The sequence below is a fragment of the Desarmillaria tabescens genome (genome assembly GCF_030435595.1).
Source record: "Desarmillaria tabescens strain CCBAS 213 chromosome Unknown EV420scaffold_6, whole genome shotgun sequence".
NCBI classification, from domain to species: domain Eukaryota; kingdom Fungi; phylum Basidiomycota; class Agaricomycetes; order Agaricales; family Physalacriaceae; genus Desarmillaria; species Desarmillaria tabescens.
Genome location: NW_026848305.1, coordinates 228,367 through 255,617, shown reverse-complemented (window position 1 = coordinate 255,617; position 27,251 = coordinate 228,367). Strand labels below are relative to the sequence as shown.

The following is a 27,251-nucleotide window of genomic DNA, read 5'->3' as shown; positions in this document are numbered from 1 at the left end:
ATCTCCATCGGCTGTCCGGCACCGCCATAGGTCGTTCCCGTGGCGTCCTTCTTGTCGCCACCTGACGCCCCACCCTTCTGCGATGATTGATTGCCTCGACCCGAACCGCCTTGGTTCGAGGAGGTCTTACTGCCCAGTCCTTGGGCGACCCCGTATCGATAATTTGCGTCGATACGCAACACTCGTGCCTTCCACTGGGCATAGGTTGTGGGGCGCTCATTGTCCCCATGCATAACCGTGTTGCGTACCGTCGGCCTGATTGCTGCTTCCACTGCCTCAAACATCTGCTTTTCGTCTCCGAATTCCTCGCACTTGTGGGCCAGCCGCTCGAACTTGGCAAAGAACTCGACGGCGGACTTGAAGTCCGACTGTCGGATCCTTTTCCATTCGGCCTTCCATATCGTCAACTCCGCTACTTCGCGGAACTCGCGTTTGAGGTCTTCGGAGAATTCCGCCCAGGTGGGGAATCTCCAATGACCCTGCGGGTCCCGATATCGGTAGTATTGATCGACCCACCACTGCTGCGCGTCCCCTCGTAAGTACCCCTGAGCGAACGTGATGCGATAGGGGTTGTGCCCCTGATCGTTCATGGAGTAATACATGGGGAACACCGCGAAGTAGACTTCGCAGTGGTGTAGGAAACGCGTGATGTCCGAGGAGACCCCGGTGAAGTACTCGGGCTGAGTCACTAGCTTGGGTTTGACATCGTTCCATGGATTGTTGACGGCTCCCGGCGCGAGTTGCCAGGGAGGAATTGGATCGGGAGGAGATGGTACATGCGGAGGTACCGGCGGTTTGGGCGGTCGCGACACCGACCGTAAGTTTCGATTCTCCCCCGGGGGAGGATATCCCGCGGGGTCCGAGTATGGCGGTTGTTTTGGTGGCAGCGGGGGTACGGTCGATTCCTTCCCCTTGTCGGTGCGAGACGGCCCCGCGCCTGCATCGTCCATGTCGTCGTCGTCTTCTCCTGCTCCACCGAAGAACCCCTCGGGGAAGAAGTCCGACGGATCAGTCGGATGAGGCATCGGCTGGGGCCGTCTATACGGTTCGCACCCCCGTTGGGGTGCCCCTGGGTTTACCAGGTTCCAGACGATGGCCGCTCTGTGCCAGGTTTCTACTTCGAGGATATTTCTCATGAGGTATACGTCCCCCATCTGCTTAGCCTGTCGATAATCCTCGCCTGCTTCGGAGAAGAGCCACTGCGGGTCTTTCTCCATATCCTCCATCATAATTTCGTACAGCCCGTGCCAGGGCAATAATTCGAAGATCCCGGGCCTAGGTAGGGGGCCCTGAAGAAGGACCTGCCTGACCGCCGCCATTACCGTCGGCTCCAGGGCCGGGTTTGGGGGTCGGGTCGGCATTCTCTGCCTCCTTCCTCTCTCGGGCGAGTCGGTCGATCTCCTTGTTTCTCCGCCACCTTCCGATGTCGGAGTCCTCATTGGAGATCTCCTCCTGGTAGACTCTCCAAGCTCGAGCTCGGGCCTCGAGGTCTGTTCCTGCCCTTCGGGCGTATCCGGAGTAGCGAACGGCAGCGGCTCGTATCCGGTTGTCAATTTCGGCGGGAGTGGCGTCGGGCTCGACGGGTAAGTCCCAGAAGCCATTGGGCCCGTAGAGGGCGTCCTCTTCGGCACGTCAGATGCGTGCGTCATGCGCTCGGCCTCTGTCCATTCGGGCCTGAACCTCTGGGGACTCCCGGACATTTCGAGGGAGTCCGAGGGACTCGACGTACGTGTGGTAGAGTAGGGGCCACGGACGCTGTGCGAGAGGGAAGGGGTCGGCGAAGGCTCTCGACGCGACAGAGGGCGTCCAATCGGAGACTCCGGCGACGCGCTCGGCGGCAGTAACTGTCCCAAGTTCGTCGGTGTTGAGATCTGGGAACTCGCTCCAAAGCTCCCCATCCGTCGGCTCGTGCGCGGAGACGGGGGCAGTGAGTATTGGGGCCTCGGGGACCGTAGGGAGCGGGTCGGGCTCTCCTCTGGTCGGGACTCCGGCCACAGGAGTCTCTTCCCCGTCGTCGGCGTAGACCCAACTGGTGCGGGGGTGCCAGGCGACTGGGGGGCCTCTATTGGTTGGCCAGGCCCTTGGAAGAGGCTGTGGCTGAGTTGTACTGGTGGAAGCCGCGGAGGCTCCGAGGCCAAGCTCGCCTGAATCGGCGTCGTAGTCATCCTTTTGCCTCTGTATATACCTTCTGCGCTCTGCTCCGATATCGGAATCTCCCCACTGGGCTTCGACCCACTTCGTGGATGACCTTCCGGACCAGTTGTCTCCGGTATAGGTTGCATCCTCTTCCGTATTCGGGTAGATGTCGTCGAGGAGGTCGTCGAGGCGGGTTCTTTCCCACTCGGTGAGCTCGTCCCCTTCGTACTCGGTGTCAGGGCTTTCTTCGCCCGTGACCAGATGCCTGGTGTCTTGTCTTCTGCCTCTGTCGGGGCTTGACTCGCCTTCGACTGGAGACTGGTCGAAGAGACCTGGTAAGGGCGAGTCTCCTCTGTCGAGGAGTATGCTCCTGGTATCGGTGATGTCGACGGAGTCGGTTGACTCGTCGGTTGCGCTTCTGTAGGAGTCGGTGCTCGACCCTGAGGATCGCGAGCTGGGTCGCGACGATCCGTAGAGGGACTCTCCATAGAGAGAGTGGAGTTCTGGCCGAGGGGTTTCTGGAGTTGGTAGGGTCTGCTGTGAGGCCGCGGGGATATCTATCACCTGCGGGGGGTATGCGGGTGCGCTGGGCACGTAGTGGAAGGGAAGCTGAGGTCGAACCCTTCTCTGTTGCCGACAGCAGCGGAGTGTGTAATATAAAGAAATGGACAAGAAAAAGGCGATAAAAGTTACGAAGATTGCTGGAATGGCGTCCGACCAGGGCATCCGTATAGGGATCTATCCTCTGCGTAGGTCGACGATTGACCATGCAAGCTGGTATACCGCAAGAATGGTGAGAACGATCAAGAGTGCGATGATCAGGCTAAGGTCGGTTTCGTAATTAGAACCGTTCATTAACAAGATTTCACACTCGTCGGAATCAGGGGAGCTTGTTACTATTAACAAGATGACTGTCAATAGCGATGCAAGCTGGAGGGCGAGTACGAAGGGTTTCGTGTTGGGATACGTGGTCCTAAACGAGGCGGGGATATAACGCAAACAGGGCAACTAGCAGGCTTGCTAGCAACACTGCCGATATTCCGAGTCCGATTAGGAGGAAAGTTAAGTATACAGTCAAGAAGACTGCGAGGAGTAGGTCGTCGTTTAAGATGAATTTAACAATCAGGTCGATTACAAGCAACAGGAGAAGTAGTCGAAAGGGGATTACCCAAAGGACTACTGCCACCAAGAAGTGTATCGGCTGAATGGTGAGTGCTTTCCTGTCGGTCCACTCGCTATGCGTTGACAAGCACCGGGTTGTCCACACGAACGCAGGCGATGACCTCTTCTAGTCAAGCGGGGGGGGTTGTTCGATCTGCAAGGTAGATGACACTGACGAAACGTCAAAGTGCTGCTAGCAACCGCGAGGGTTTAACTAGCGGATGTAATGATGTAAAGTCGTCGGGCAGCGTTCGTTCTCTGACGTGGCGCTGAGCGGCGATGTCGAGCTTCGGCTAAATGTTAGCCACTAACTCTAATCGACTTAGATCGTACTAAGGTCGCTACTCGCACTTCGGTAGGCGACACGTAGTAAGTCAAAGGCGACGCAAGTCGATGGGACAGATAGTCACGAAGAACGGAGTTCGATATTAGGTAGAATAAACCTTAGCCGAAGCTGGGGTTTAGACCAGCTGAGGCTCTACTTAAATACACGTTGCGTAGGCTAAAAATAGTGCCGCAGCAGCGTCCGATCGAAATCGCAGCATAGAGTAAGCGTGAATACGTAAGAAAAGAAAAGAAAAGAAAAAGAAAAGAATAACCGTAACACCCCAATGGTTGAGTTTTTTTCCTTCTGGAAGTACCTTCCTTGCGGGGAACTATTCCACGATAGTTCTTGGGGTAACTTCCTTTCTGTCCAGCGCAACATTTCCAAATAAGTCATATTTTCTAGCTCGGCCTCAGTAGGCTCCCGAGCTACTGTGCCTGACCGGGAAGCGGGCCAAACTGGTTTGTTTTAACTGCAAAAAATCTAGCATCACAATCGTTCCATGTTAGTCACCACTTGTAATAAGAGAAATATCTGTTCTATTATTGTATGAAGTTTTGAGCCTGTATGAAAGGGAGCTTCTTACACTATGAATATTTTCCTAATTGATGGTCTCAAAAGCATGGAAACGGGTCAACCAGTATTTTACATAATTTAAAGCAAACTATCCTTGCTGTTATGCTGTTATCCTCTCCAGGAGCATCCAGAAAGTAAGCTATGATCTTGAATTACATTGTGGAAATGTACGACTGTGATAACGGGTGAAAAACGGCCTTGTTTGCATGAAGTTGCTTGCAAATAGCAATTTGACATTTTTCTCAGATCAAAAAATTTATTGAGAGGGAAATTTAACATGGAAGAACAAAAGCTCTTGTACATAGATGCCAGATAGCCCAACCTCCAACCTGAAAAAAACTGCTCATGGAAAGGTATCATAGTCATCGAGATATGAGTGGTTGACCCGTTACCATGTGTGACCTGTTACCTGATATGGCACAATAGATCCTTCCACGAATTCCGGGATAATATCCTCCTCTCCGTACTCTCTGACTCTATGCTGCTGCCATAAGTCGAAGTCCGCCCTGTTCCAGGGTTCTCGTAAATTTCTCCTTCTTCTAAGTCCGATTGGTCGGACTCGCTCAAAAGGCTCCGTGCTTCCTGTGACGATGCGGTTCCAGTTTCGAATGATTCTTGCCCACTCGTTGACCCTGAGTATGACTTGATCGAAGTCTGGTCTTCGGGGTCTATCCCATACCCAGGGTGCGACGAAAGGAATGGGCGCTGCGTGGGGGTGTTCTGGTGCGAGTGGGTAGATGGCGTAGGGGATGATGGAGGCAGGGGCTTTGATTCCCTCGTACATGAGCCACGCGTCGGCGTAGTCCTGCAGCTGTCTGCATATATCGCAGCTGGCGTCGGCGTCGTACGTGGGTCTGCAGTTGTCGAGCTCGGTAGTTGCTTCCCCGGCTCGATCGTTGAGGATGATTGGGGTGTTTGGGCGGGCGACGAGGTTGAGGTAGCTTCCTTCGTCGTCTGATGAGTCATTGCGGGCGTAGTAGTTGCCCCATGTTTCTCCTCTGGAGTCCAGCCTTGGAGGGGACCAGTTGTTGCGCGGCCCTGGGAGCTCGTCGCTGTCGTAGTCCTCCTCTGAATCGCTGCTTTCTTCATTTGAACTGCTTCCAGTTCCATCTTCAGCCTCTCTTCTTTCTCCCAAATGGTATCTAAGCCCTCGCTGATAGACGCGCTGCCCGTCTGAATCATACCCAGGGTTGGCGGCTGAGTTTTCGGTTGAGGTGGGGGAAGGGGCGTCCCAGGGGTTACTTCCTTCGCTTTCTCCTTCGCTTTCCTCCTCGGTAATGGGAGAGAGAACACGCTGGTCCACCCCTTGTTTGTAGACTCCTCGCTCTTCTTCTTCTTCAATGATTGGGCCTCTCTGTGCGGGCCATCCTTCCATCTCGGCGTTGGACTCACTGGACTCGTCTGAGCCGAAGTCTTCTGCGATCCACTTGTCGTCGGTAATGAAGATGAAATGGATGATGGGTTCGGGTCTGTTGTCAACGTAGTTGGGAGGGGGTGTGTGCGGTCGTCTAGCCTCCGGGTTGGGGGTTTCGACGGGGACAACTTCTTCGGAGCCTGGCTCCTGGTTTCGTCGATACTCGTATCCATATATGAATGCGAGGTAGGCTGCGGCAATAAAGCCTTGGAGTCCAAAAAGGTCGGTGAGGTACTGTTCGACGGGGTTCATTCGTTACTGTTCGTCAACGTGGTTGTTGATGAAGAGTAAGAAAGTCTCGAACTAATTGTTAGCGACCGATTACACAAACAAGATCAAACAACTAGGCGTGACTCGCACTTCGGTCAGGTGCCTTGTGTTGCTCGCAGGTTTGGGTGCAGGGAGCTATTGCTTAGTTGAGCGAGAGTGAGTTCAGACTAAGTTATCAGGTGAATAAACTTTAGTTCGAGACTGAGGTTTAAGACCTGCAGTCGAGTTACTTAAATACAGTTTGGGTCGTGCTAAATATACTACAAGTGTCTGCAATGGTACGGTAAACGTACTGAACCCACATGGTGAATGCGATCAAGTCCGGAGAGTTAGCATAACGAGATTACGAGGAAGCCGATAAGATAAGATAGAGCACGAAATCGTAATAACTTCTCCCGCTATCTTCCTTTTGATTTCTTGGAAAGCCTGTTCTTGGGCTGTTCCCCACGTCCATTCTGTTTTTCCCGTAAGCTGAGTTAGGGGGCATACGTGTCTGCTGTAATCCTGGATGAACCTTCAGTAAAAGTTGGTGAATCCTAGAAACGATTGTAGTTCTCGTTTCTTGGTGGGTTGGGGCCATTCGGTGATTCCTTTGACTTTTACAGGGTCCATGCAGATGGAGCCCTGGCTAATGATTACTCCGAGGTACTCCGTTTCTAGTACCTCGAATTCGCATTTTTCCACCTTCAGGAAGAGGTTGTTTGCTCGTAGGATGGTTAGAACTTCTCGTACGGTCGCCTGGTGTTTGTCCTTGTCTTTGGTGCAAATCAGAATGTCATCTAGGTACACTGTGACGTCTCCTCTTGCGATCTGTTCCTTAAAGATGTCATTCATCATCCATTGGAAGGTGGCAGGTGAATTTGTGAGCCCAAAGAACATCACCATGGGCTCAAAAAGCCCCCAGTTGGTTCGGAATGTGGCCTTCCACTCGTCTCCTCCTTTGATTCGTACGTTGTTATATCCCCATCTCACGTCTAGCTTGGTGAAGTACTTGGTGTCCTTAAGCTGATCCATCAGTTCTCCGATGAGTGGGAGAGGGTAATGGTTTTTGATAGTCATCTCGTTCAGCTTGCGGTAGTCTTGTACGGGTCTAAGTCTTCCATCCTTCTTCTTGACAAAGGAAAAGGGAGAAGCCATCGGAGATTTGGAGGGTCAAATCCTTCCAGATTCCAGATTTTCGTCTAGGAACTTATCCAGTTCCTCCTGTTCAGCTGGATTAAGAGGGTAGACTTTGCAGTCTAGGCTTGCGCTCACGTTGGGGACAAGTTTGATGGCATGGTCCCATGGCTTTTGCAGTGGTAGTTCGTCAAAGTTTTCTTTGGCAAATACGTCTTGAAATTCCCGGTATTGTTCCGGTACTATTTCTTCAAACGTCTTTGTTTCTTTTGCTTGATTGGCTTTGGCGGCTAGTTCGTTTGCCTTGCTCCCCATGGCATGAACATGGAAGGCTTCTTCGAAGTCAATGATTAGAATAGTGTCCCCTTCTTCTATCTCAGTTCCTCAGCCTTGTTCTGGATCCTCGTCTGGCAGACAGAAGGGTATTTTGCAGCACGCGCATCGAGCCAGTGTTACGGCTCCCGTTTTCCAGTCTATGATGGGGTTGTGCCGTTTAAGCCAGTCGTGTCCTAAAAATAGTGGAACGTTTCCTAGGTCGACCACGGCGAGGTCTATTTTTTCGTGGTGGTCGCCAATTGTCATTCAGAGTTCCACTATTTCCGTAATATCTCCTCCTTTGTTTCTGCTGCCATCGGCGTTGTATACCGCTTGCGCTTTGGGTAGTTTCACCATGTTCATTTGGTGTTCCTGCACAAACGCTCGGTTTATACAGCTCCCGGTGCATCCACTATCTACCAGGGCGTCTACTGCACGCGTCTGGGAGGTATCCAGGGTTTCGAGTTGTATGCAGATGTTGACGCTTCTTCCCTTCCCTCCTCGTATGTATTGTGGGGGTATTCATAAATCCTGCATGTTCTGCAGGCACTGCTCTCGTTGTTTGTAGCTTTCTTTCGAGGACCCAATGAGGTCTAATACGAGGTCTTCGTCTACCTCGATTAGCCTTTGTGGGTGCACCCACATGCATAGGGTCGCCATTCTTCCTTCCATGGTTTTCTCCTGTCACATCTTCCTCTGCACCCATTCTGCACTGTGTGGTTTTAGCCACCCCTGGTCCCACTTGTCGTTGTAGTATTCTTCCTCTAATTCTGTTACCTCGTAGTCTTCCGGGTACTCCTCGGTGTGAGCCACCGGGTCTTCCCCTTCTTTCTTTAGACTCTGTTGGTAACTGTAGTCGTCTTCCTCATCGGGCACTTCTTCGAGGGTAACGGTATTTTTATTAGAAGCAAGGGTATCACATAATGGTCCCACCGACCCGCCCACCGGGGAACACGAGCCCCCGGTGCCATTATGTGTTAGTGACGAAGGGGGTAGGCGCACCTGATACTGTGGGTTGGGGTCCCCGGGTGTCTTGACTGTTCTTTGCGGGGCGGCGGTTTTCTTGATGGGGATTCGCGTTCCCTCTTGCGGCTCCATCATGTCGGGGTAGTTGGCCGCATAGGGCAGGCGCATACGTTCCGCCTTCGGGCAAGGTCCTGCATCGTTCCTCTCCTGCCTGGAGGTATCCCCGCCCACTACTAGCTCGGCCGCTCTTCCTCTGTTTTCTGCGCCAGTACCTACCCGCCACGGAGCGATGTTGACCTTGATCCCGTGTGTCCCACCGCCTTGCACAGCGTTTGCCGCTTGTGCTTTCGCACCGGTGGCCAAGGATCTTGAGTGGGGTTCTTCTTCGAGCATGGTGGAAATCCCCTGTACACCGTTGCTTTTATGCGACTTGTTAATTTTATCTTGTGACTGTGTGAAAACTGTGATATTGTTCGGAGATACTACAAGTGATTTATTAGTCCGACCCGCAGGGTTCAAGAACGCACCACTAGATGAAATTAAGTCCTTAGCCGACGCGCATTTGTCGCTTATGCCGCCGGCTCGTCTTTTACCTCCTCGACTTTCGACGTGGAAGCCTCCGCTTCTTCATCCTTCACTACTTGCTGATACATGGCACGGATCTGGGCTCTGGAGAATTTGGGCTGATGCTTGATGAGCCAAGTGCTCTCGTCTTTCGGGCACTTGTTGTCTTGCTTCCGATGTCCTTTGTGACCGCAGCAGAAGCATCGTCCTTCCTTGCGCAGTCAGTCTATTTCCATCGGCTGTCCCTGTCCCCCATACATGGTGCCCATTCCCGTCTTCTTATCACCTTGGGAGCCCCCTGAGTTACCCGTCTTTCCCTTGTTCGGGTTTTGTTGTCCTCTGGGGGTTCTTCCCGCATCTTCTGCCAATCCTACATGGTAGTTATAGTCCATTTGTTCGACTCGGAACTTCCATTCCACGTAAGTGCATGTCAGCACGGTTCCGGTTGCATGTATTGCGGTCTTCACATTCTTTTGGATGGCTGGTTTGAGGATTTCGATCATGTATTCCTCATTGTGTCGTTTCCCAGACTCCTTTGCTAGTCGTTCGAAGTCTCGGAAGAACTCCTTCGCCGACTTGTACGTGTTCTGTCTGATACGTTTGAACTCTTGTAATTTGAGTTCTATTTCCACGTCCGTTCTGAATTGGTCTTCTATAACTTGTCGGAACGCGTGCCATGCTGGATATCGCAGGTATCTGCATGTTTCATCATAGTATTCGTCCCGAGTGTGATTCCACCAATGCAACGCCTTATCTGCCAATCGGAACGTGCAGAACACTACCCGATTTGGGCTTTGTCCATGTGCGTTCATTGTGAATTGTTGCGGGAAGACGTTGAAGTAGTCTTCGCACTGGTTGAGGAACCGATCTACATCGTTTGACTCTCCCTTGAACTTCTCGGGAGGTTCTGCCAATTGGGGTTTTACTTGTCCCCATGGGTTCGTGTTGGCCACCCCGACTATGAACGGTGGTGGTGTGTTCGGTGGTTGTATGGGGTCGGTGGGGATAGGGATAGCGGCAGGACGTGGCAGTGATCGTAATGTGGGATTATGATGCGGGGATAAGGGGCCTTGCGGCACAGGTGCTGGTACCGCAGGGTTAGCTGGCACTGCGGCTGCTGCACCTGCGCTTCCTGGGGTGCCTGCAGCCGCGAATAGCCAGCTAGGGTCGACGTACCCTGTTCTCTTGAGGATGGATAGGTGGCTTAAATCCACTGTTTCCCCGCTTGATGCTTTGGATGGAGCCAGTACTTCGTACCGTTCTCCTGGCTCGGTGTAATCGTCCGGGTGTACTTGATTCCATAGAATGTTGGTATGGAAGATTGTTTCCTGATACAGCACTTGCCCACCAACCTGATTGTTTCGGTTGTTTTGGAAGTGCCTCCCTTGAGGGGATCCGTTCCACGAAAGTTCTCGTGGTAACTTCTTTTCTATCCAATGCAGCATTTCCAAATAAGTCATATTTTGCAGCTCGGCCTCAGTAGGCTCCCAAGCTAGATCCTTCCATGAACTCCGGGATGACATCTTCGTCACCATACTCCCCGACTCGGTGTTGCTGCTGTAAATCGAAGTCCGCCCTATTCCAGGGTTCTCGTAAATTTCTCCTTCTTCTAAGTCCGATTGGTCGGACTCGCTCAAAAGGCTCCGTGCTTCCTGTGACGATTCTGTTCCAGTTTCGAATGATTCGGGCCCACTCATTGACCCTGATAATGACCTGATCGAAGTCTGGTCTTCGGGGTCTATCCCATACCCAGGGTGCAACGAAGGGGATGGGGGCCGTGTGGGGGTGTTCCGGTGCGAGGGGATAGATGGCGTAGGGGATGACGGAGGCAGGGGCTTCGATGCCTTCGTACATGAGCCACGCGTCGGCGTAGTCCTGTATTTGTCGGCATACATCGCAGCTGGCATCGGCGTCGTATGTGGGCTGGCACTGGTCGAGCTCGGTAGTTGCTTCCCCGGCCCTATCGTTGATGATGACTGGGGTGTTTGGTCGTGTGATGAGGTTGAGGTAGCTTCCTTCGTCATCTGATGAGTCATCGCAGGTGTAGTAGTTGCCCCATGTTTCTCCTCTGGAGTCCAGCCTTGGAGGGGACCAATCGTTGCGCAGCCCTGGGAGCTCGTCGCTGTTGTAGTCCTCCTCTGTATCACTGCCTTCTTCATTTGAACCACTTCCAGTTCCATCTTCAGTTGTTCTTCCTTCTCCCAGATGATATCTAAGCCCTCTTTGATAGAGGTGCTGTCCGTCTGAATCATATCCAGGGTTGGTGGCTGAGTTTTTGGTTGAAGTGGGGGAAGGGGCGTCCCAGGGGTCACTTCCCAAGCTTTCCCCTTCGCTTTCCTCCTCGGTAATGGGAGAGAGAACACGCTGGTCCACCCTCCTTTCGTAGATTCCTCGCTCTTCTTCTTCTTCAACGACTGGGCCCCTTTGTGTGGGCCATCCTTCCACCTCGGTGTTGGACTCACTGGACTCGTCTGTGTCGGAGTCTTCTGTGATCCACTCGTCGTCGGTGATGAAGATGAAGTGGATAACGGGTTCGGGGCAGTCGTCAATGTAGTTGGGAGGGGGTGTGTTCGCTCGTCTAACCTCCGGGTTGGGGGCTTCGACGGGGATAGTTTCTTCGGAGACTGGCTCCTGGTTTCGTCAGTGCTCGTATCCATATAGGAATGCGAGGTAGGCTATGGCAATAAAGCCTTGTAGTCCAAAGAGGTTGGTAAGGTACTGTTCGATGGGGTTCATTCGTTACTGCTCGACAACGTGGTTGTTGTTGAAGAGTAAGAAAGTCTCGAACTAATTGTTAGCGACCGATTACACAAACAAGATCAAACAACTAAGCGTGACTCGCACTTCAGTCAGGCGCTTTATGTTGCTCGCAGGTTTGTGTGCAGGGAGCTATCGCTTAGTGAAGCGAGAGTGAGTTCAGACTAAGTTATTGGGTGAATAAACTTTAGTTCGAGACTGAGGTTTAAGACCTGCAGTCGAGCTACTTAAATACAGTTTGGGTCGTGCTAAATATACTACAAGTGTCTGCAACAGTGCGTTACATGTACTGAACCCTCATGGAGAATGCGATCAAGTCCGGAGAATTAGTATAGCAGGATTATGAGAGAGAGCCGATAAGATAAGATAAAGCACAAAATCGTAATAACCAAAGGGTACCGCTCGCTATCCTTGGCTTTTCCGACATGCTGAGTATCCGGTCGTAATATAGCATGATAGCTTTCATTGAGAGAAATGTGTCTCATAACTGCAGACCCCAAACCGGCGTCATCAACCAATGAGATTTCCCATGGGTGGTAGAAGCCGATAACCTTTCCAACGAGACCATTGACCAAAGCCTCGTCGACGTTCTTAATCAACATCACCTGTGCACCTAGCTTCAGCTCCAACAATGATTCAGCCAGCAGTGTATCCAATAAAGATGGTCGGATCCCCGAATCTATGGTGATGTATGAGATCAGCAACGACTTCAGACCCTTTAAGTGCTTCTTATTGGCCTCCTTGGCTGAACCCCGATGAGGGAATAGCTCGGTTGGTATGATGCTATTCCGAACTTTACCTACGCTTCCTGGCAGCATCTTTGGAGTCAAAGGGCGCCCAAGGGAAGAAAAGAGTGCAATTGCCATGGGACTTGGGGATCTGATTCTGAGAGAATTCAAAGTGTCCACCATGTCTACAAGAATCATAAGGAACTGGACAGTAAGGGAACAATCTTCATGTACCGCTATCTCTTTGTCGGAAAACCTGCTGAAGTTCCAATGAATAGTGGAGGCTTTCTTTCCAGGCAGGCGACTCAAAAGCAAATGACGGCTCGCGGCTGCCTTTGGTGACTGGAGGTAGCTGGAAGAAATCCCCACATACAACAAGCTACACTTTGTATCAGACAGACAAAGGGTTCTAAGATAAGTCGACAAGACAAACCTGAAGAGCTCCAAAAGGAGCGTTGGCTGCTTTGCATAACTCTTTGGCAATCTCAGACAAATGACCAAACAGGACAGAATCTACCATTGAAACTAGGAGGCATATAACAACGGTATATGACAGTCAATCTAAGCACCTCTTACCCTCGTCGATAATCAAGACCCGTGCCGATCGCCATCTTTGTGCAGCCTGCTTGTTGATGCGGATTGACTTGATTATACTTCGAAGATCCTCCTTGGTAGGTGCTATCCCACCCCAGGAATGTAGGGTGAAACCTGAGAGGCGTCATTCTCCATGAATTTCATGCCACGAGGGAAACCCACCACCAATATTGGATGCAGCCATTCCTGTACTTGCTGTGATACCCACAGCCAAAGGCTCTTTGGAATACTTCCGTTGAAGAGACACAATAATGCCCTTCAACAGCAGAGACTTCCCAGTCCCTGTCTTGTGGTCAGTTTATCATTGCAACCAGACAATCGAGCTCTCACCGGCAGCCCCTGTAAAGAAAACATTCTTCCCTTCATGAACAACCAGATTATGTATACTGGTCTGCTCTGGACTGAGCGTAAACCGAGACACAGTCACGGGTTGACCAGAACCTCCGCTAGCGACTGTCAGTTCAACCACAGTGGGGAAGAAGTCATTCAAAGTTGACTTGGGTTTCTTGACTGTTTGGTCCTTTTTTCCCGAGGCCTTGGGTTTGGGTTTGGAAGATTTCGGCATGGAAAGGTGTGGAACGGAAGAAGAGACAGAGAAAACCAAGCAACCTTTACTATGTGCTCATGCATGGGGAACAGGACTAGTGGAAATTACACATGTCATTGGAGATACATGAATGCTATCACAAGATAATAGAATCAATGCACAAGAGGGGTATAGACGAAACCTTGCCTCTTGCACCCCGCCACTCACTTGTGGCTACGTCTTCCTGCACGGCATCGGCGAGGGATCGGTTCTGCATCCACATCGAAAACCTGGTGCCTCGTACCCAGATAGATACATTCCTCCTCATCCTTCCATCTAACACATCTTGGGCCTGCATGTTGGGCAGCGATCGGCTCCTCATTGATATTGAAAATCCGGTGTCTTCTGCCAAGGTAGATACAACTGTCGTTGTCCACGATGTCCACGACATCCTGACTATTGAAGCCCGGATGAGACATAAATGGTCTGGTCATTCCCATGTGTACGATATCGCAGGAAGAAGCTTCCTTTTCCAGTTTTCCACCACGGCAGTCGAACCATGATTCGAGAACCTACCAAATCTATGACAGGGTGACATGCAACAAAAATGATGAACTTACGGTGTGCAAATCTGAACCAGAATCTTTCCCTAGCAACCGAAGAATATCTGCTGCATCAAACTGCTCATGCAGCACTGCCAAAAAACGAGGCCACCATCCCAACAAATCGTTCCGCTTGATGGCATCCAGATAATCTGGGATCACATCAGCTAGGAAAGCCAGTAGCGATATACGGGAGCTCCTGGTGTCAAGCTTAAAATATCGGTCAGTATGGTTCCTCCATAAGTACCCTATAGAGCGGCTTACCTGTGCCATGTTTTTCATGGAAGGACAGTTACCGACTCGACCACAACAAAACACAACAACTGGGTCACATGTGGGAGAGTCACATGCAGCAGAACGCGTAATCTTGACAGACTCAGAATCACCAAGCGTTACCTATAGTTCAGTTCGAAGCGAGGGAACCACCTGAACAGGGGAACAAAAAAACTAGGAAAGAAGAAGAGGATCTTCAAGTGGTGTGCAGAGAAAGGAAAAGTGTTAGTACGACATATCAATCTAAAATTTTTCAAAATATATTTGTGGCGTAAGGCAGAGATAATCACAAAAGAAGCTGAAGCAGCCAACAATGAAAGAAATGTGTCAAGTCCGACGAGCCGAAGTTCCAAACACAACAACACCTCAGTGATACCCACCAGATGTTCCCCCCAAAAAAATGGGGACCCGAAGCAAGCTGCATCATGGCAAACTAATGTCACCTCAAGGTTTACCGGTTGGAACCCAGCCTAATAAAAAATTTCAATTGACTAACTGCACGAGCAGAAAGTGTCTTACCAATGCATTTATGCTCACCACAAAGACAAGGCACCAGTCCAGCGCATTGTCTTAATTTCTGTTTTCGAGCCTTGGTTAACTTCTTGTCATCAGCGGATGTTACAGGTGGAGATAATGTCATCATACTGTTAGGACATCTCCACAGTATGAGATTGTCAACTCAGAGCCCGGCATCACTTCCTTTATGGTAAATACCGCTGCCAAAGAATTGTCCACAATGCCATCACTCAGAACGCAAGGGAAAAAGGCGCAATTGGGATCACAGGAATGATTCTAAAACGAAAGTCAGAGTTTGTCAAAGACTTAGAATATCATCACAAACAATGAAACGAGTGAACTGCCATGTCCTGTCAGCAACCAGTAATTGCACATTCCACAGATATCGAACTCACATTCCTGATCCTGGTGCTGTCGACACAATACTGAATGCCAGAATACCTGTTGCAATGGAAATCGAGGTCGACGATGTAGCCATGCCGGAAATTTTTGTACATGCTAGGATGAACATAAGCTGAAGAACATCCACAAGCTAATATTAACGTACATGGTGCGTCCTTTACAGTCACTGTCGGTAATGACCTCTCCGGTGAAGATTCCAACAAATGTTCCCACTGGAAGTCTATAACGTCCATCGTAAAAAGCTGCTATGATCACAGAGTAAGGGACTGAAGTCTGACAGAAAAGAAGAGGCAGAGTTACCCCATCCTTTACTGGCAGTGACTGATAGGCGGATAGGTACACGTCGCCCACGCAGTATCACCTTAATAGCACGTCAATATTTCAATCGTACCGACCCGTATAAACCCACGAACTGACCTTGTTTTGACAATGAGAGGTGCACTTGCATAGATGATTGCACCCCACTATCGGCACACCTGTATATTCAATCAATCTTGCTCCCCCTTCAGAGATGACCGTTCTTAAAGTCCCATCAGATGTGAACAAAAAGCTCTCAAGCCCTGTATCTCTTGCCATAGAAACCTGTTGGCGGAGACATGAACAATCAGGGTTCCATGCGCAGTCACCTCCACAAGTACAACCATGACCCAGAGTGATAGGAGAGCGAGGAACATCATTCCCATACCAGAGATTGTCAGTGTAGTGAAAGACTGGCAGGTTGGCCACGTTGTCTACCGTAAGTCGCTGCGATCTGTCTTCCACAGCCTGCAGTAGTGAATGGCACGGTTCGGCGTTTACTTCTGGGCTGAGAGGGAAAGCAGGCATGGCTTCAGGAAGAGAGAAAGATGCGACACAAGGGAGAATCCAGCCGTTCCTTGTCGGAGCACGCCCAAGCAATATTGCGCCGGATATTACATATTTTGACTTCGGTCTGTACCATCCAGCGAGAGGAACCTGGAAATGTAGGATGTGATGGTAAGGGAAAAGGGAAAGGCTTTAGTGTGTATCCTCATTGAGAGAGGAATGGTAGACGTCCGCGACATGTCCAATTCTTCCCACATGAACCAGGCCGGATGTCCCGAATTTTCTGGAAATCAATCGGATGTTTTCTTATCATAGAGTCGCCATCTGGGAGATTCATTTTCATCATGACTGGCCCTAGTGCAACCAGGGGATCTACCAGCACAGAGCCAGGCGCCCCAGAGGTATATCTTTGCTCTCCCTAGAAGTCGTCTGTTCACTTCTCGACCTTCAGAGCATTGCCCTTCCCAGAAATCCCAATCAAAGAGATACACGAAGTGGTGCCACATTCTGGCCTGCACGACGAAACTGCATACCTCCACCTCCAACAGTGATTCCACCACGTCACCAGAAAAAACGCGGAGGTCGTGGTGGTCAGGTGACATCAGCAAAACAAATTGCAACAAGTTTGCATCGAGAAGCAGGCCGAGCTGAGATTAAGGCCCAGGCTGTTCACCAGCTCATATACGGTGATAGGACCCAGCCATCCGGTGTGTGATGTTGACTTTGTAATGTTATGTTCATTAATGCCTCTGCTTCAGAACGTATTCATGTATGTATGGGACGAACACTGAATGAGCTGCGTTCACGACACAAGACCGACACCTTAGCCTCCCAGGCTGCCTCGAAGACACAGAGCATGAGGAAGACATCAAAGCCTATCTGTGAGACGTGCATCCTTGTAGAAGATACGCCGACCCGACCTGCAACCTTGGCCGCATATATTAGCCGCCATAAGGTCGGGGACGTAGAGGTGATAGATGGATTCGAGGTGGGGCCTGCCTCACATTCCATATCTGAGAACTTGACCAGGCTATCTCTAGCTCTCGGAGGTCCAGAAGATGGTCCAGATTACCCAGGAGAGTGTCTGAAAGACCAGACTTCACAAACCAGAGCTAACTGGAGATCAATGTCATCATGCCAACGTCGAGTGCCCATTCATGATCTATGAACTTGCAGGGGAGGAGGGGGACACATGTGGTGTGTCTCACAGTCATTCTATTAACAGTTGTTCTGGCTAACACAGGCTGGCAGTTCTGACGGAAAATGCCGGCACCCAACACAACGTTGAACTTTGGTTCGCTCAAGGCCATCCGGTAAGTCCATGTAGTCTGTGTAATCATTGCATTTTAATGGAAAATGGTAGAATGATCCGCCCTCTCCATCTACCGATATCTGCAGCAGTAACAATCGTCATGAAGAGCTGGCTGCCCACCAATATTACTTAGTTACGGATCGCCAAAGTGCATATTTGAATGTGCTCATGAAGTGCTTCTTCTCAACGGAATATGCGACTCTTATCAGAGCAGCCAAAGCAGGTTGGTGGGTTCAAGGTATCCAGAGCTGTTTCCTTGGCCTGGCCACAGTGTGGAAACTTCAGGTGGATGCTCATCTAGATGAAAAAGACTACGAGGTATGTGTGATCACCTGTGGTGGAGAATTCCATGGAGGTGAACTATACCTACCCGATCTCGATGTCTGTTTTGAGTGGAGTATTTTTCTCCTAGCTGTCTCTCTGACGTTGCTTACCTGGCCATCTTCAAGGTATAATCCTGGGGACATAGTGATTTTTCGGTCGCCATATCTTTACCACACTATCGGACCTTGGGAGCCCCTGACAATGGTCTCTGAGAGCAAGACTATGCCAGAGCGAGTATCATGGGTTCGCTTCACTCATTCAGATACAGTCAATTACTTGAAAGGGAGAAACTGGCGACCCGAGTTGGAGATGGGGTTTGATCATATGTGAGATTCAAGAATTTTCTTTCATTTGCTGAATTGGTAGAACTGATCACATAAATGCTAGACAAAATGTAGCTAAATGACAATATATCAAAAATCTGTGTCATGAAGGACCTGAGCAAGGCAAGGCAAAATCTTGGCCTCTACATCTTCACAATGGTACAAGCTATCAAGGACTACACTAGCGTGATCCAGATCGACAGAAGAAATGATGTACAGAAAGAACGCTCTCAAGCTAAGTAAAAATCATCCTTTAAACAGAGTAGTGCATTCGGTTGGGTTTTCACCTGTGCTAACAGAGCCGAGTAAGGCACATTGTAGTGCTGAGACGCTGAGGTACTCCGGCAGGGAAGTCTCCAAACCAGGGAGTAGATGTCCAACTAACATAAGGCTGGATGAGGGCGACATCTTCTCTGGGCAATCCCATGTTTGAATGCACAGCAGGGCCAGTGAGAGGGCATCAGCCGGACAAAACAAAGTCAAATGCTTGAGATGCTGGAGGCTTCCTAACGGGACATGAACAGGATAACCCTGACAAGCGGCTGTAGCTGCCTGTCCCGCTGCATACAAAAATAAGTTCACAGAAGATTAAGTAAGCAACAATGAGAACTCATGGTAGCGAAAAGACAATGTCCTCAATGTGTCTGCCACAACCTCTAGTATACCCCCAAGCAGTTTGAAATGGCACATAGCGAACGCTAAGTCCAGTACAGTCAGACATCCCATGCCTAACCTGCAGGGAAAAAGCTCGCCAGGTTCCAGTAGACGTTGGATACCCTCAGCAGCTTGTCCTACCCCAAATAGCTGCGAAACCAGATAGCTGAAATCTTGCAAAACCTGCTTATCATCACGACACTCTTGGCTGGAAGGATGAACCCCTGGAAGAGCGTCTGCTCTTGGGGAGTGGAGCACTAGACATTGGAGGGAGGCTGGTACAGGCAAGTAGATCTCTGGCTGAAGGATATTTGTGACACCCCATCGCTCTTGCCATGCTCGTCAATCCATGTTCGTGGGCTGCCAAAACATGAATGACCATTAAAAAGGCATTTCAATAAGGAGTTGAGCACATACCACATAGCCCTTGAATACGTCTATCAGTGATAACAATTCCAATGTGGTGCCCGGACTCAACATGGTCTCCAATGCGTGTTCCTCAAACACCACCTTCCTGAGGGCTAGGTGTTTGATAGTTGGGGGCAACAGGTACGGATAGCGAATGACCGGAATGTTCTTCAACAGACACTGACATCCTTGGATGGTCATGCAAAGCAGGTTTGGAAAGAGATTAAAGAAGAACAACACCAAGGAGATGGGCCAATTCTTGAGGCTGAGGTTGAGAACGCTACCGGCAATCTCTGGCGGTCCACAATGAGACCTAAGGAACGTCTCTTGGTTGAGGACATAGGGTTGGAAATCACACATATTGTGCGACTCTTGCCAATTCCCAGGAAGATCAAGGAAAAGGCAGGTGGGATCGCTGTTCAATTGGGACAAAGGCAACGGTTGGCCAAGCTGCTGACAAAACTTGTCCGTGGTGGCTAGAAGTGACCTGTAAAGAATACTGGATCAGTCAGAGGCGATTTCTGCTATGCCAGACTGGTATCTGTAAAGAGGGTGGGTACCTACAACTCAATGAGATTTTGGCAAGAGAAAAATGAACTTATGCACTGACCGTCGAGCCTCCAGTTTAACCGTTGCACCGTGGTTTCTTGGTTCTCGCACATTTTGAGGATTAGCTGGAGGGCATCACGTTTCCACCAAGAAACATGGTCAGAGCAGTGACGGCGATCGACACAATAACATACACTAGCATCACAAATGAGGCCTACCAAGCATATGGCCGGAAGAAGTTGGAGTTTCTGTTAGAGCGCATTCAGTACAAGGTCAGACATAGAGAAGTGTAACTGACCCGAAGGTCGTCGTGTGTCTTGACAACAACAACGAAGAGCGAGGAGGCCATTAATGCGTTGGAGAAGGCAAGGCAACATGATCAGCAATATTTAAAGCGGAACTCGACTCTATTTGCCAAATAAATTCGCGGATCCACTGCATTTTGGATGATGAAGGGCATCCGGACTAACGTTCCAGTGTAACGGTCGAGCGATGGAAGGCACGGACTGTCACATCTGTCACATCTGTCACATATATAACAGAAAGTGGCGTACCTTCTTTGGTGCGCATTTCTTTCCGTCAATGGCCGTGCATCCGCCTTGGGATGTATCTCTAGGGAAGTGGACTTGTGCCCCAGTTATCTATCATCTTCAAGTGAATCAGGATGAAACTGTGGGAAGGTGGTGACTACTGAACATGTAAATGCAGAAGAACTTCCTAGAGGCTCATCATAACATGTGAGTCACTTCATATTGTCAAATAGGTCTTCAAACTGATGGCGACATTTGGTGATTTTAGATCGAGGAGGCCTATTACAACTGTAAAGTTATGTATGCCATCTGGTACCTTTTCAACCAATCCAGTCTATATAGTGCTTTTGCCTGTCCCTGTGCACTCATGTCTTTCGCACACACTGGCTGGAAACCACCTCATGCAAGCGGAACACTGGGCCAGAAGCCAATCCAACTGTTCCATGGTAAGGCCATGACCCAAGTTGAGAAGGTCTTGCAGAATCTCGAAGATATGCGAAGGTAGGAATGTGTGATAGCAGCATCCACTAGGCTCGCAGAGCGATTGTCAGAATGTTGGCGAGCTGCTATTCCATGGCATCCTGGGCATAAAAGACACTTGTAATGGTGGGCCCATTCCATCCTTCCCCACCCCATCATTCACCACTAGAGCCGGTACAGAGCTGATATCAACCCTCTCGCCCAAATCCTTGGAACACTCATGCTTGGTGCCGCAGTCCATGGACTTATACCAGAACTCACATCCTCCACACTGCGCCAAATACAGATCCAACTCCAGAGTCGTCAATCCTACTCCTCGGAGAAACCATTTATTCCATTTACGAAAGACACGGGGGTGGACTCCTCTATGTTTACAGGTTGCTCCTGGGTAACATTGGTATTGCTGTGAGGAGTATATCTCTCCTGATTCGGAATACGGCAGGTGTGGTATTACACAGAGACTGGACCACATCCCGATCTGAATAACAATCAATAACCGCGTATAATCAGATCATGGACATCATTGCCTCTGTGTTTGTTTCAAGGATATTCCCTCCCATATGATATTGCTGTTAGCGAGGTAGCGGGGTTATGCAGGGAGCTACTAATTCGAGTAGAAGTCGTATAGTCAAGGGTTATTCTTTCTTCAACGAGGTTCATTCAATCTGAGAACTTTGCAGCAGCTACTAACTTCATGAATAGGACTTGGCGAGATTCCACGCTAAGAAGAGATCCACCTTCTTCGATTGGCTGCCTGTTCCTGAAACATGTACAAATATCCTCGTTGCCAGTAGGAAGTGGTCACAGTGACCTTGCGAGAAAATACGAATGCTAAGCCTGTCCAAATTACCATTAGTCTCTCTCCTTCATGAATTGAATTTGATCCGTCTGACAAACCGCAGGTCAGCATCAACCCACTTAAACGTCTTTACCACAAAAAAAAAGCGCCCTTCTTTTCTACAAAGCACAATCTGAGTTCTTCAACCATGATTGATTGACATATTAGGTTTCAGTCACCCGGAAGTCACATCACTTAATGCCGAGCAGAAAATTTGGAGGTCATTCCTATAGTTAGCGGTCGGATCCCTTTCATTTCCGGAGATATCTCGTCTCAAAGAAAAAGGTCGTGTTCAGAGTTATTCGCAAGACCTATAAGTAGGTCTCTCTTCATCATAGATTCACATGGTACTTCGTCATTCCCAGCGTCTCCTCAATTTAAAGGTGGCAGCAGCCCCTCAGGCTCTCCCCCGAGTCATTAGTTCGCCTACCACCACCCTGCCTGCAGCTTCCTCCTCCTCCTCAACGAATTCTGCCTCTGAGGAGCCTGTTTGGCCTCCCATTTTCGAAAACTACTGTGCAGAAACCTTTGCAGCCAATCTTGATCCTTACGACTTGGACCCGCTCTCCGAAGATCTAAACTGGGCCCTGCCAATTCCCTTGCTTATCATGCCCCCAGACATCCTGCAGATTGATCTGTTGTGGACGCTGATTATTAACAGTCGGGCTTTTCATCGTCTGGTAACATATGATCCCGAGGATCATTGCCTGACAGCATACGCCTAGTGAGCCCGCTCCTTCTTCCTAAATAACGTCCACCTCACCCCCCGTTTGAAGTCCTGGTACATTTATACCCTCAGAGCACTGCATTCAATATTTACCATATGAATGCCTAGTGGATTTTTTTGTGAGACTTCTCTCCTGACCGTACTATTGAGTGAACACTGACATAGTGCATTCAGGCTAAGGCGGCTACCAAGGGTCTGAAGACACCATCCTGCATCTGTGGACCTCTCAGTGGACAATGGGAAGTGTATACTCCTACGATACTACAGAAAATGTCGATGACATGCCAACAAGTGGAAAATCATGGTGAACTGGCTTTCTTTTGTGCCAAAGGCAATAATGGATGTCGTTGGTGGCGTAAGTCACCATTTCTATAATGAATTATCACCACTGATTTCCTGCCCAGAACCTGTCGTGCACTTGTTTGCAAATAACCAAGGACCAACTGATGTACAGCCTTGCCTTGAAGAGGACGAGTTTGTTGGATTCAGAACCAAGGACCTGCATGAGTTCGCTGCAGCTTCCCCTCCACCCTGGAGTTTTTTCTAATTCTTCTTAAGCGAAAATTGTCATTATCCCGAAGTCAACGCCTAAGTCGATGCCTAAGTCAACACCGCGTTGGTCCTCGGGTTCCCGCTCTGTCATTCCCACCCCTATCATTCCTGTTCGGTCTACGTCTACAGGTTTGACAAACCTTGATGGCTCCCTACCCTCTCTGCCATCCTTGACTGAGAGTACAATCAGTCCATTGCATTCTGTTCGCTCCATTGGGTCAGACACTGCACAGTCCCCTCTCGTTCGTGCTCTTGATGTGGCCTTCGCAGTCAATAGCAAGCATCCTGCATCCTCTCCACTGCTTTCAGGTATGAGTCTTATGTGTATCTGAAAGTTACGATAACTCACTGACGAGGTTGCAGGTATCTCTAAAAAGTTTCGAGCTTCAGGAGCCTTGGAAAAAGGCCGCACACCTAACGACTCCAGTCCCATGTATAAAAAGATGGGTGAGTCAGATACTTGGTCATGAGTTCAGGTGCTCAAGAGTCCTTGTTTTTTCAGTGTCTTCGAAAAAAAAGTACCAGCTGAGGCCAGCATCTTTTCCCGTGGATCTGGCTTCGCCAAGTTTAAACTTCGAAGGTGGTACTCCAGGAAAGCGGACTCCTGGTGACAGTATTTTAGATGGTGTGTGTCTCTATCCACATCCACATTCATTCTCACAGTGTCTGCCACAGTTTCCGATGACCATTTCTTCAATTTAGACCAAGACAAGACGTCCAGCGAGAATTGGGCAAAAAAGTCATACCGTCTTACTGCACCATGCCCATGCTCGAAGGGGGAAGGACCATCCAATGAATCCCCAACCCCAGTGTCGCCGATGCCAAACGCAGATGTCATCGAGCTTACTGATGAGTCCAGTGATGAAAACGAGCGAGTACCTACTCCCAGTACGTCCTGAAAATATAGATAACACGGCATGCTTTCTCAAGAGGTCTATCTTTTCAGGACTCAAAAGCCCGTCACAGGAGGTGATCGAAATAATGGATGGCTCCTCAGAGGGAGATCTTGACGATGTGGAGGTTGATGAACTTGACGATGTGGAGAGTCCGACTGGTATGCTCTTTCAGCCTGGGTGGATAGATGTTCCTCATGTTTCCCTTTTTACAGTGGCTAACCAGACGTCGACTGAAGTCATTGAGATCTCTGACAACTCAGAGTCGGACAATGAAAAACAAGAGGAGGCTAATGTCATTGGTATTTATACCGCTCCTACTGCTACCGTTTTACATGTTGCTCATCTGTTTCGGTAGTGGTTCCAACGGTGTGTTCCTGTGCACACTGCAGCCACAGCAAAATCCCTGAGGCCACGTTGGAGAGAAACAAGGATGCTCTCCTCTCTCCGGAAGGCATAACTTTAGAATTACTCCTGAAAAACCTGACTAGGTGCACATATTGCAAGGCCTACTATCTCGTCATCCACTGTAGTGGAGGGCACCAATGTTCCGTGAAAAATTCTAGTGCGTAAATGTATGGGATGGCAGTACAGCGGAGAAATTCTCCCTTTCTTGGTAGTGGTCTGGGTATCACAGTAATTCTTGATCTAGGTGTCAATTTAAGGTAGATATTAGGTGCACCTCAATCGAAGATGTTCATATTTTAGTCAGTTCACACGGAAATTTTTCTTTGAGGTAATCTCCGCATGGAGGTCTCAAACATTGAACCAAGCTTATTTCGTCAACTCCGTTTTAGCCCCGCAAGGACCTTGATTCGGACCTCAGTTTCAAAGGATAAATCCCATAATTTGCTTGTTACTTTCATATAAATGGCGGGGTTGTTTTCAAAGGTGGTCTCTAGATTCATCTTCTTGCGATTCTATGGACCCTCCTCCCATACAGGTATTTGCGCCCCTCGATAAGCCCGGTCTACCAGTGAGTGCTTGATTTCAGTCGTTTCGCCATGTCTGAGGCTCGGCGCCCTTCAGGGAATCCTGGAGTTACCAGAATTGGATCTAGTTGTACTGGTTCACGATGGAGAGGTGAGCGCGAGTGTTATCTCAATTGATCGTGCCATTGACGGATTTCGACAGGACTGGGACTCCCTATTCATGCCAAAGTTGGTTCTCATGTACGAAAACGGAATGAGTGTTACAGAGTTGGTGAAGTCTCGGGTAGAAGGTTTGTCAACTGAAAGCTCTTCCACAGGGAGTGTGCTGACATTGGACATCTGGCAGGTTACCATGTCTATTATCATTATCAGGATGCAGTAATCAAGGTCGCTGAAACCAGCGGAAGTCGGTTATACAGTAAAATATTTGCACTGCCTTTGGCTGTCAGTGGTTTCTCACCGGTGGCCCTGGCAAGCATATCGATATCTGCTATGCCGACATCTGCTACAACTTCAACCCTATCTTCAACAGTGATCCCAACAGCACCCTCTGGCTATCAAGCTCTCCCATTGGAAATCCTGGAAGAAGTCTGCTTGCTCTGTGATCCACAAACACGACTGTCGCTTCGAGTTGTTGATAGAAGTTCCAGAATCGTCGCCAGTCGTCACACCCATAGGCGTCTAAAGCTCTCTTTACCCCCCAATTGGCAGTCAAAAAAGACACCATCCCCCTCGAAGTTCTCAGTTGCCTGCTTCGACGAGGAACTAGTGATGGCTATATTCATATGGATGTGGTTCGTTGGTCAAAGGGCCGTATCATTTTCCCTCACCAATTATTCCATGATGAATAACACCGCATTCTTCATGAGACTCCTCCCCCGTTTGGAAACCCTTATCATTCAAGGAGTCCAATGTCTGGCTGTCAACAACCCTCGGATTCACTTCCCATACATCTGCCCCCATCATATTCAGCACTTAGTCCTTCGTAATGTCATCTTTGTGGATGTTGGAGTGTCAGCTCATGCCGTGGAGAGCTTGATGGCACCGGGAATGGAGCTACGGACAGTGGAGATCAACAACGTCATTCATGGTCATACAGTGAGTCCCGGATTTGTCTTCCTCCATAGATATTTCTGACCATGCCGTCGCATAGCCTGTCTCCATTCCTAACCCCTCGCCGCTTCTGGTATCTCGTTGGAGAGAGCGATGGGGACTATCCCCGGCATGGGGTCCCAGCCCTACCTCACTCAAGCTCTTTCGGATGGTACTTCTGGCTCCAAATTTCCAAAAGTTGTCGAACACTGGCCCCCGTCCTAATGGTAGACCACCATTAGAAAATTTTCAGTGCCTGGTCAGGCAACTTTTCCGTCTCCCCCATGGTCACATGGAGCTAGCACCGTATCTGGAGGACAATGAAATCTACCCCTGTTCATTTCCCACGACACACTTGACACAGCTGGATCTGGGTTTGACAGAGGAAGTTCTGTCTTTGGGACGTCCTATCTTGCGCCAAGTCGCTAATACTCTCCTGTATTTGAGGCTCCGACTATGTACGAGCTCAGTTTTGCATGTGCGCATGTATATTGTACTGACTAACCTTCTAGCAGCCAGTCAGACATTCTTGCCTATTGACTGGGATTCCCCAACAGAATACATATCCATGAGGGATCTCCAAGTACTGCAAGAATTTGTACTCATCACACCTCTGAGCAATTTGTCATATGGTCTCAAAACAGCGCAGAGCTGGTGGTCTCAAAGCAAGTTCCAGTCATGGACGTCTTTTGAACTTATAATCAAGTTACCTCCGAACGACGCCCGCCCTTCTTGGGGCTATAGGGCCACCCAGTTCCTGCGCGATTACTTATCTGCCGGAGACGTAAAGATTATCCTACAAGGATGCGACCTTCACATTCACGCTGGCGCTATGTACCGAGGACGGTTTCTGATTCATCTTTGGGCAGGTAGAGACGGCGCTGGACAGTTGAGAGTGGTCAGACAAGAGGATGTCGAGTATGTCACCAACTTGGTCGCGAGCCTGAAGGAGGATCCTCTCATACATACCAACCAGATAGAGTGGAAAGTTTAGAGATTAATGATGTTGTAGGTAGCAAGTTGGTTTTCAACTGTTTCATAGTTTTGAGCCAAAGTAATAAAATATCTTCTTGTATGATCATGACATCGCTAAATCCAGGAAAAAGTAATATTTCATTATATGAATTGCAATTGATCATCAGGGCAACAGCTACTCGTAACACTTTAAATGACCTTACAATAGGCGCCGTCATCCCTATTTCAGATTATGATCTTCGTACTATCTTACAAGCAGATTATATTGTGATGGAAGAATTAAATTTAAATTGTGATATATGCATAAGTATCTCTCGTGACTTCTAAGCTGTTGTACAGTTCAAATAAGTGTTATACACTGTTTGCATCCTCATATTATTACACTACACGCACGCCGACAACTCGAACGATGATTCGGATGCTGGTCACTTGATACTTGATCACGCATTCGTCATGTGCAGGTCGGAGCAGTAAACCGTCTATATGTTACAACAGATTTGTTGCATCGCACCACTGCCTCATTCGTTACCGCCCTTGCTGCTTATTCAATAGGTGGCTTGCACGCCTGGTTTCCTAGCTGCTCTATGAGCGCCGTGATGGATTCCTGCGACACTGGC

The 27,251-nt window shown here is 49.3% G+C and overlaps 5 protein-coding genes across 5 annotated transcripts; 2 read left to right on the top strand and 3 right to left on the bottom strand.

Moving 5' to 3' along the window:
* Positions 1 to 13,672: 13,672 nt before the first annotated feature.
* EV420DRAFT_1637836 (uncharacterized protein) lies at positions 13,673 to 14,332 on the bottom strand (the record flags this gene model as incomplete). The annotated part of the gene is made up of 3 exons (XM_060476764.1): positions 13,673 to 14,020; positions 14,069 to 14,260; positions 14,315 to 14,332. 3 exons carry the CDS (start codon positions 14,330 to 14,332, stop codon positions 13,673 to 13,675), a joined length of 558 nt encoding a protein of 185 aa, XP_060335393.1.
* A 737-nt stretch (positions 14,333 to 15,069) lies between these two features.
* EV420DRAFT_1637835 (uncharacterized protein) lies at positions 15,070 to 15,474 on the bottom strand (the record flags this gene model as incomplete). Its single annotated transcript, XM_060476763.1, has 4 exons — positions 15,070 to 15,115; positions 15,165 to 15,179; positions 15,235 to 15,337; positions 15,387 to 15,474. The coding sequence occupies 4 exons, from the start codon at positions 15,472 to 15,474 to the stop codon at positions 15,070 to 15,072; spliced, it is 252 nt and encodes an 83-aa protein (XP_060335392.1).
* Positions 15,475 to 16,389: 915 nt separating this feature from the next.
* EV420DRAFT_1637834 (uncharacterized protein) lies at positions 16,390 to 18,011 on the top strand (the record flags this gene model as incomplete). Its single annotated transcript, XM_060476762.1, has 6 exons — positions 16,390 to 16,446; positions 16,497 to 16,752; positions 16,804 to 17,094; positions 17,156 to 17,242; positions 17,297 to 17,358; positions 17,409 to 18,011. The coding sequence occupies 6 exons, from the start codon at positions 16,390 to 16,392 to the stop codon at positions 18,009 to 18,011; spliced, it is 1,356 nt and encodes a 451-aa protein (XP_060335391.1).
* A 1,028-nt stretch (positions 18,012 to 19,039) lies between these two features.
* On the bottom strand, positions 19,040 to 19,964 carry EV420DRAFT_1637833 (uncharacterized protein; the record flags this gene model as incomplete). The annotated part of the gene is made up of 5 exons (XM_060476761.1): positions 19,040 to 19,553; positions 19,602 to 19,626; positions 19,677 to 19,740; positions 19,810 to 19,863; positions 19,914 to 19,964. 5 exons carry the CDS (start codon positions 19,962 to 19,964, stop codon positions 19,040 to 19,042), a joined length of 708 nt encoding a protein of 235 aa, XP_060335390.1.
* A 1,843-nt stretch (positions 19,965 to 21,807) lies between these two features.
* On the top strand, positions 21,808 to 26,653 carry EV420DRAFT_1475776 (uncharacterized protein; the record flags this gene model as incomplete). Its single annotated transcript, XM_060469290.1, has 19 exons — positions 21,808 to 22,187; positions 22,240 to 22,309; positions 22,365 to 22,545; positions 22,595 to 22,726; positions 22,872 to 23,051; positions 23,106 to 23,189; positions 23,245 to 23,367; positions 23,406 to 23,630; positions 23,689 to 23,796; positions 23,851 to 23,930; positions 23,994 to 24,004; positions 24,028 to 24,200; positions 24,225 to 24,300; positions 24,344 to 24,371; positions 24,579 to 24,611; positions 24,665 to 24,718; positions 24,770 to 24,857; positions 24,914 to 25,665; positions 25,721 to 26,653. The coding sequence occupies 19 exons, from the start codon at positions 21,808 to 21,810 to the stop codon at positions 26,651 to 26,653; spliced, it is 3,711 nt and encodes a 1,236-aa protein (XP_060335389.1).
* Between the last annotated feature and the right edge of the window lie 598 nt (positions 26,654 to 27,251).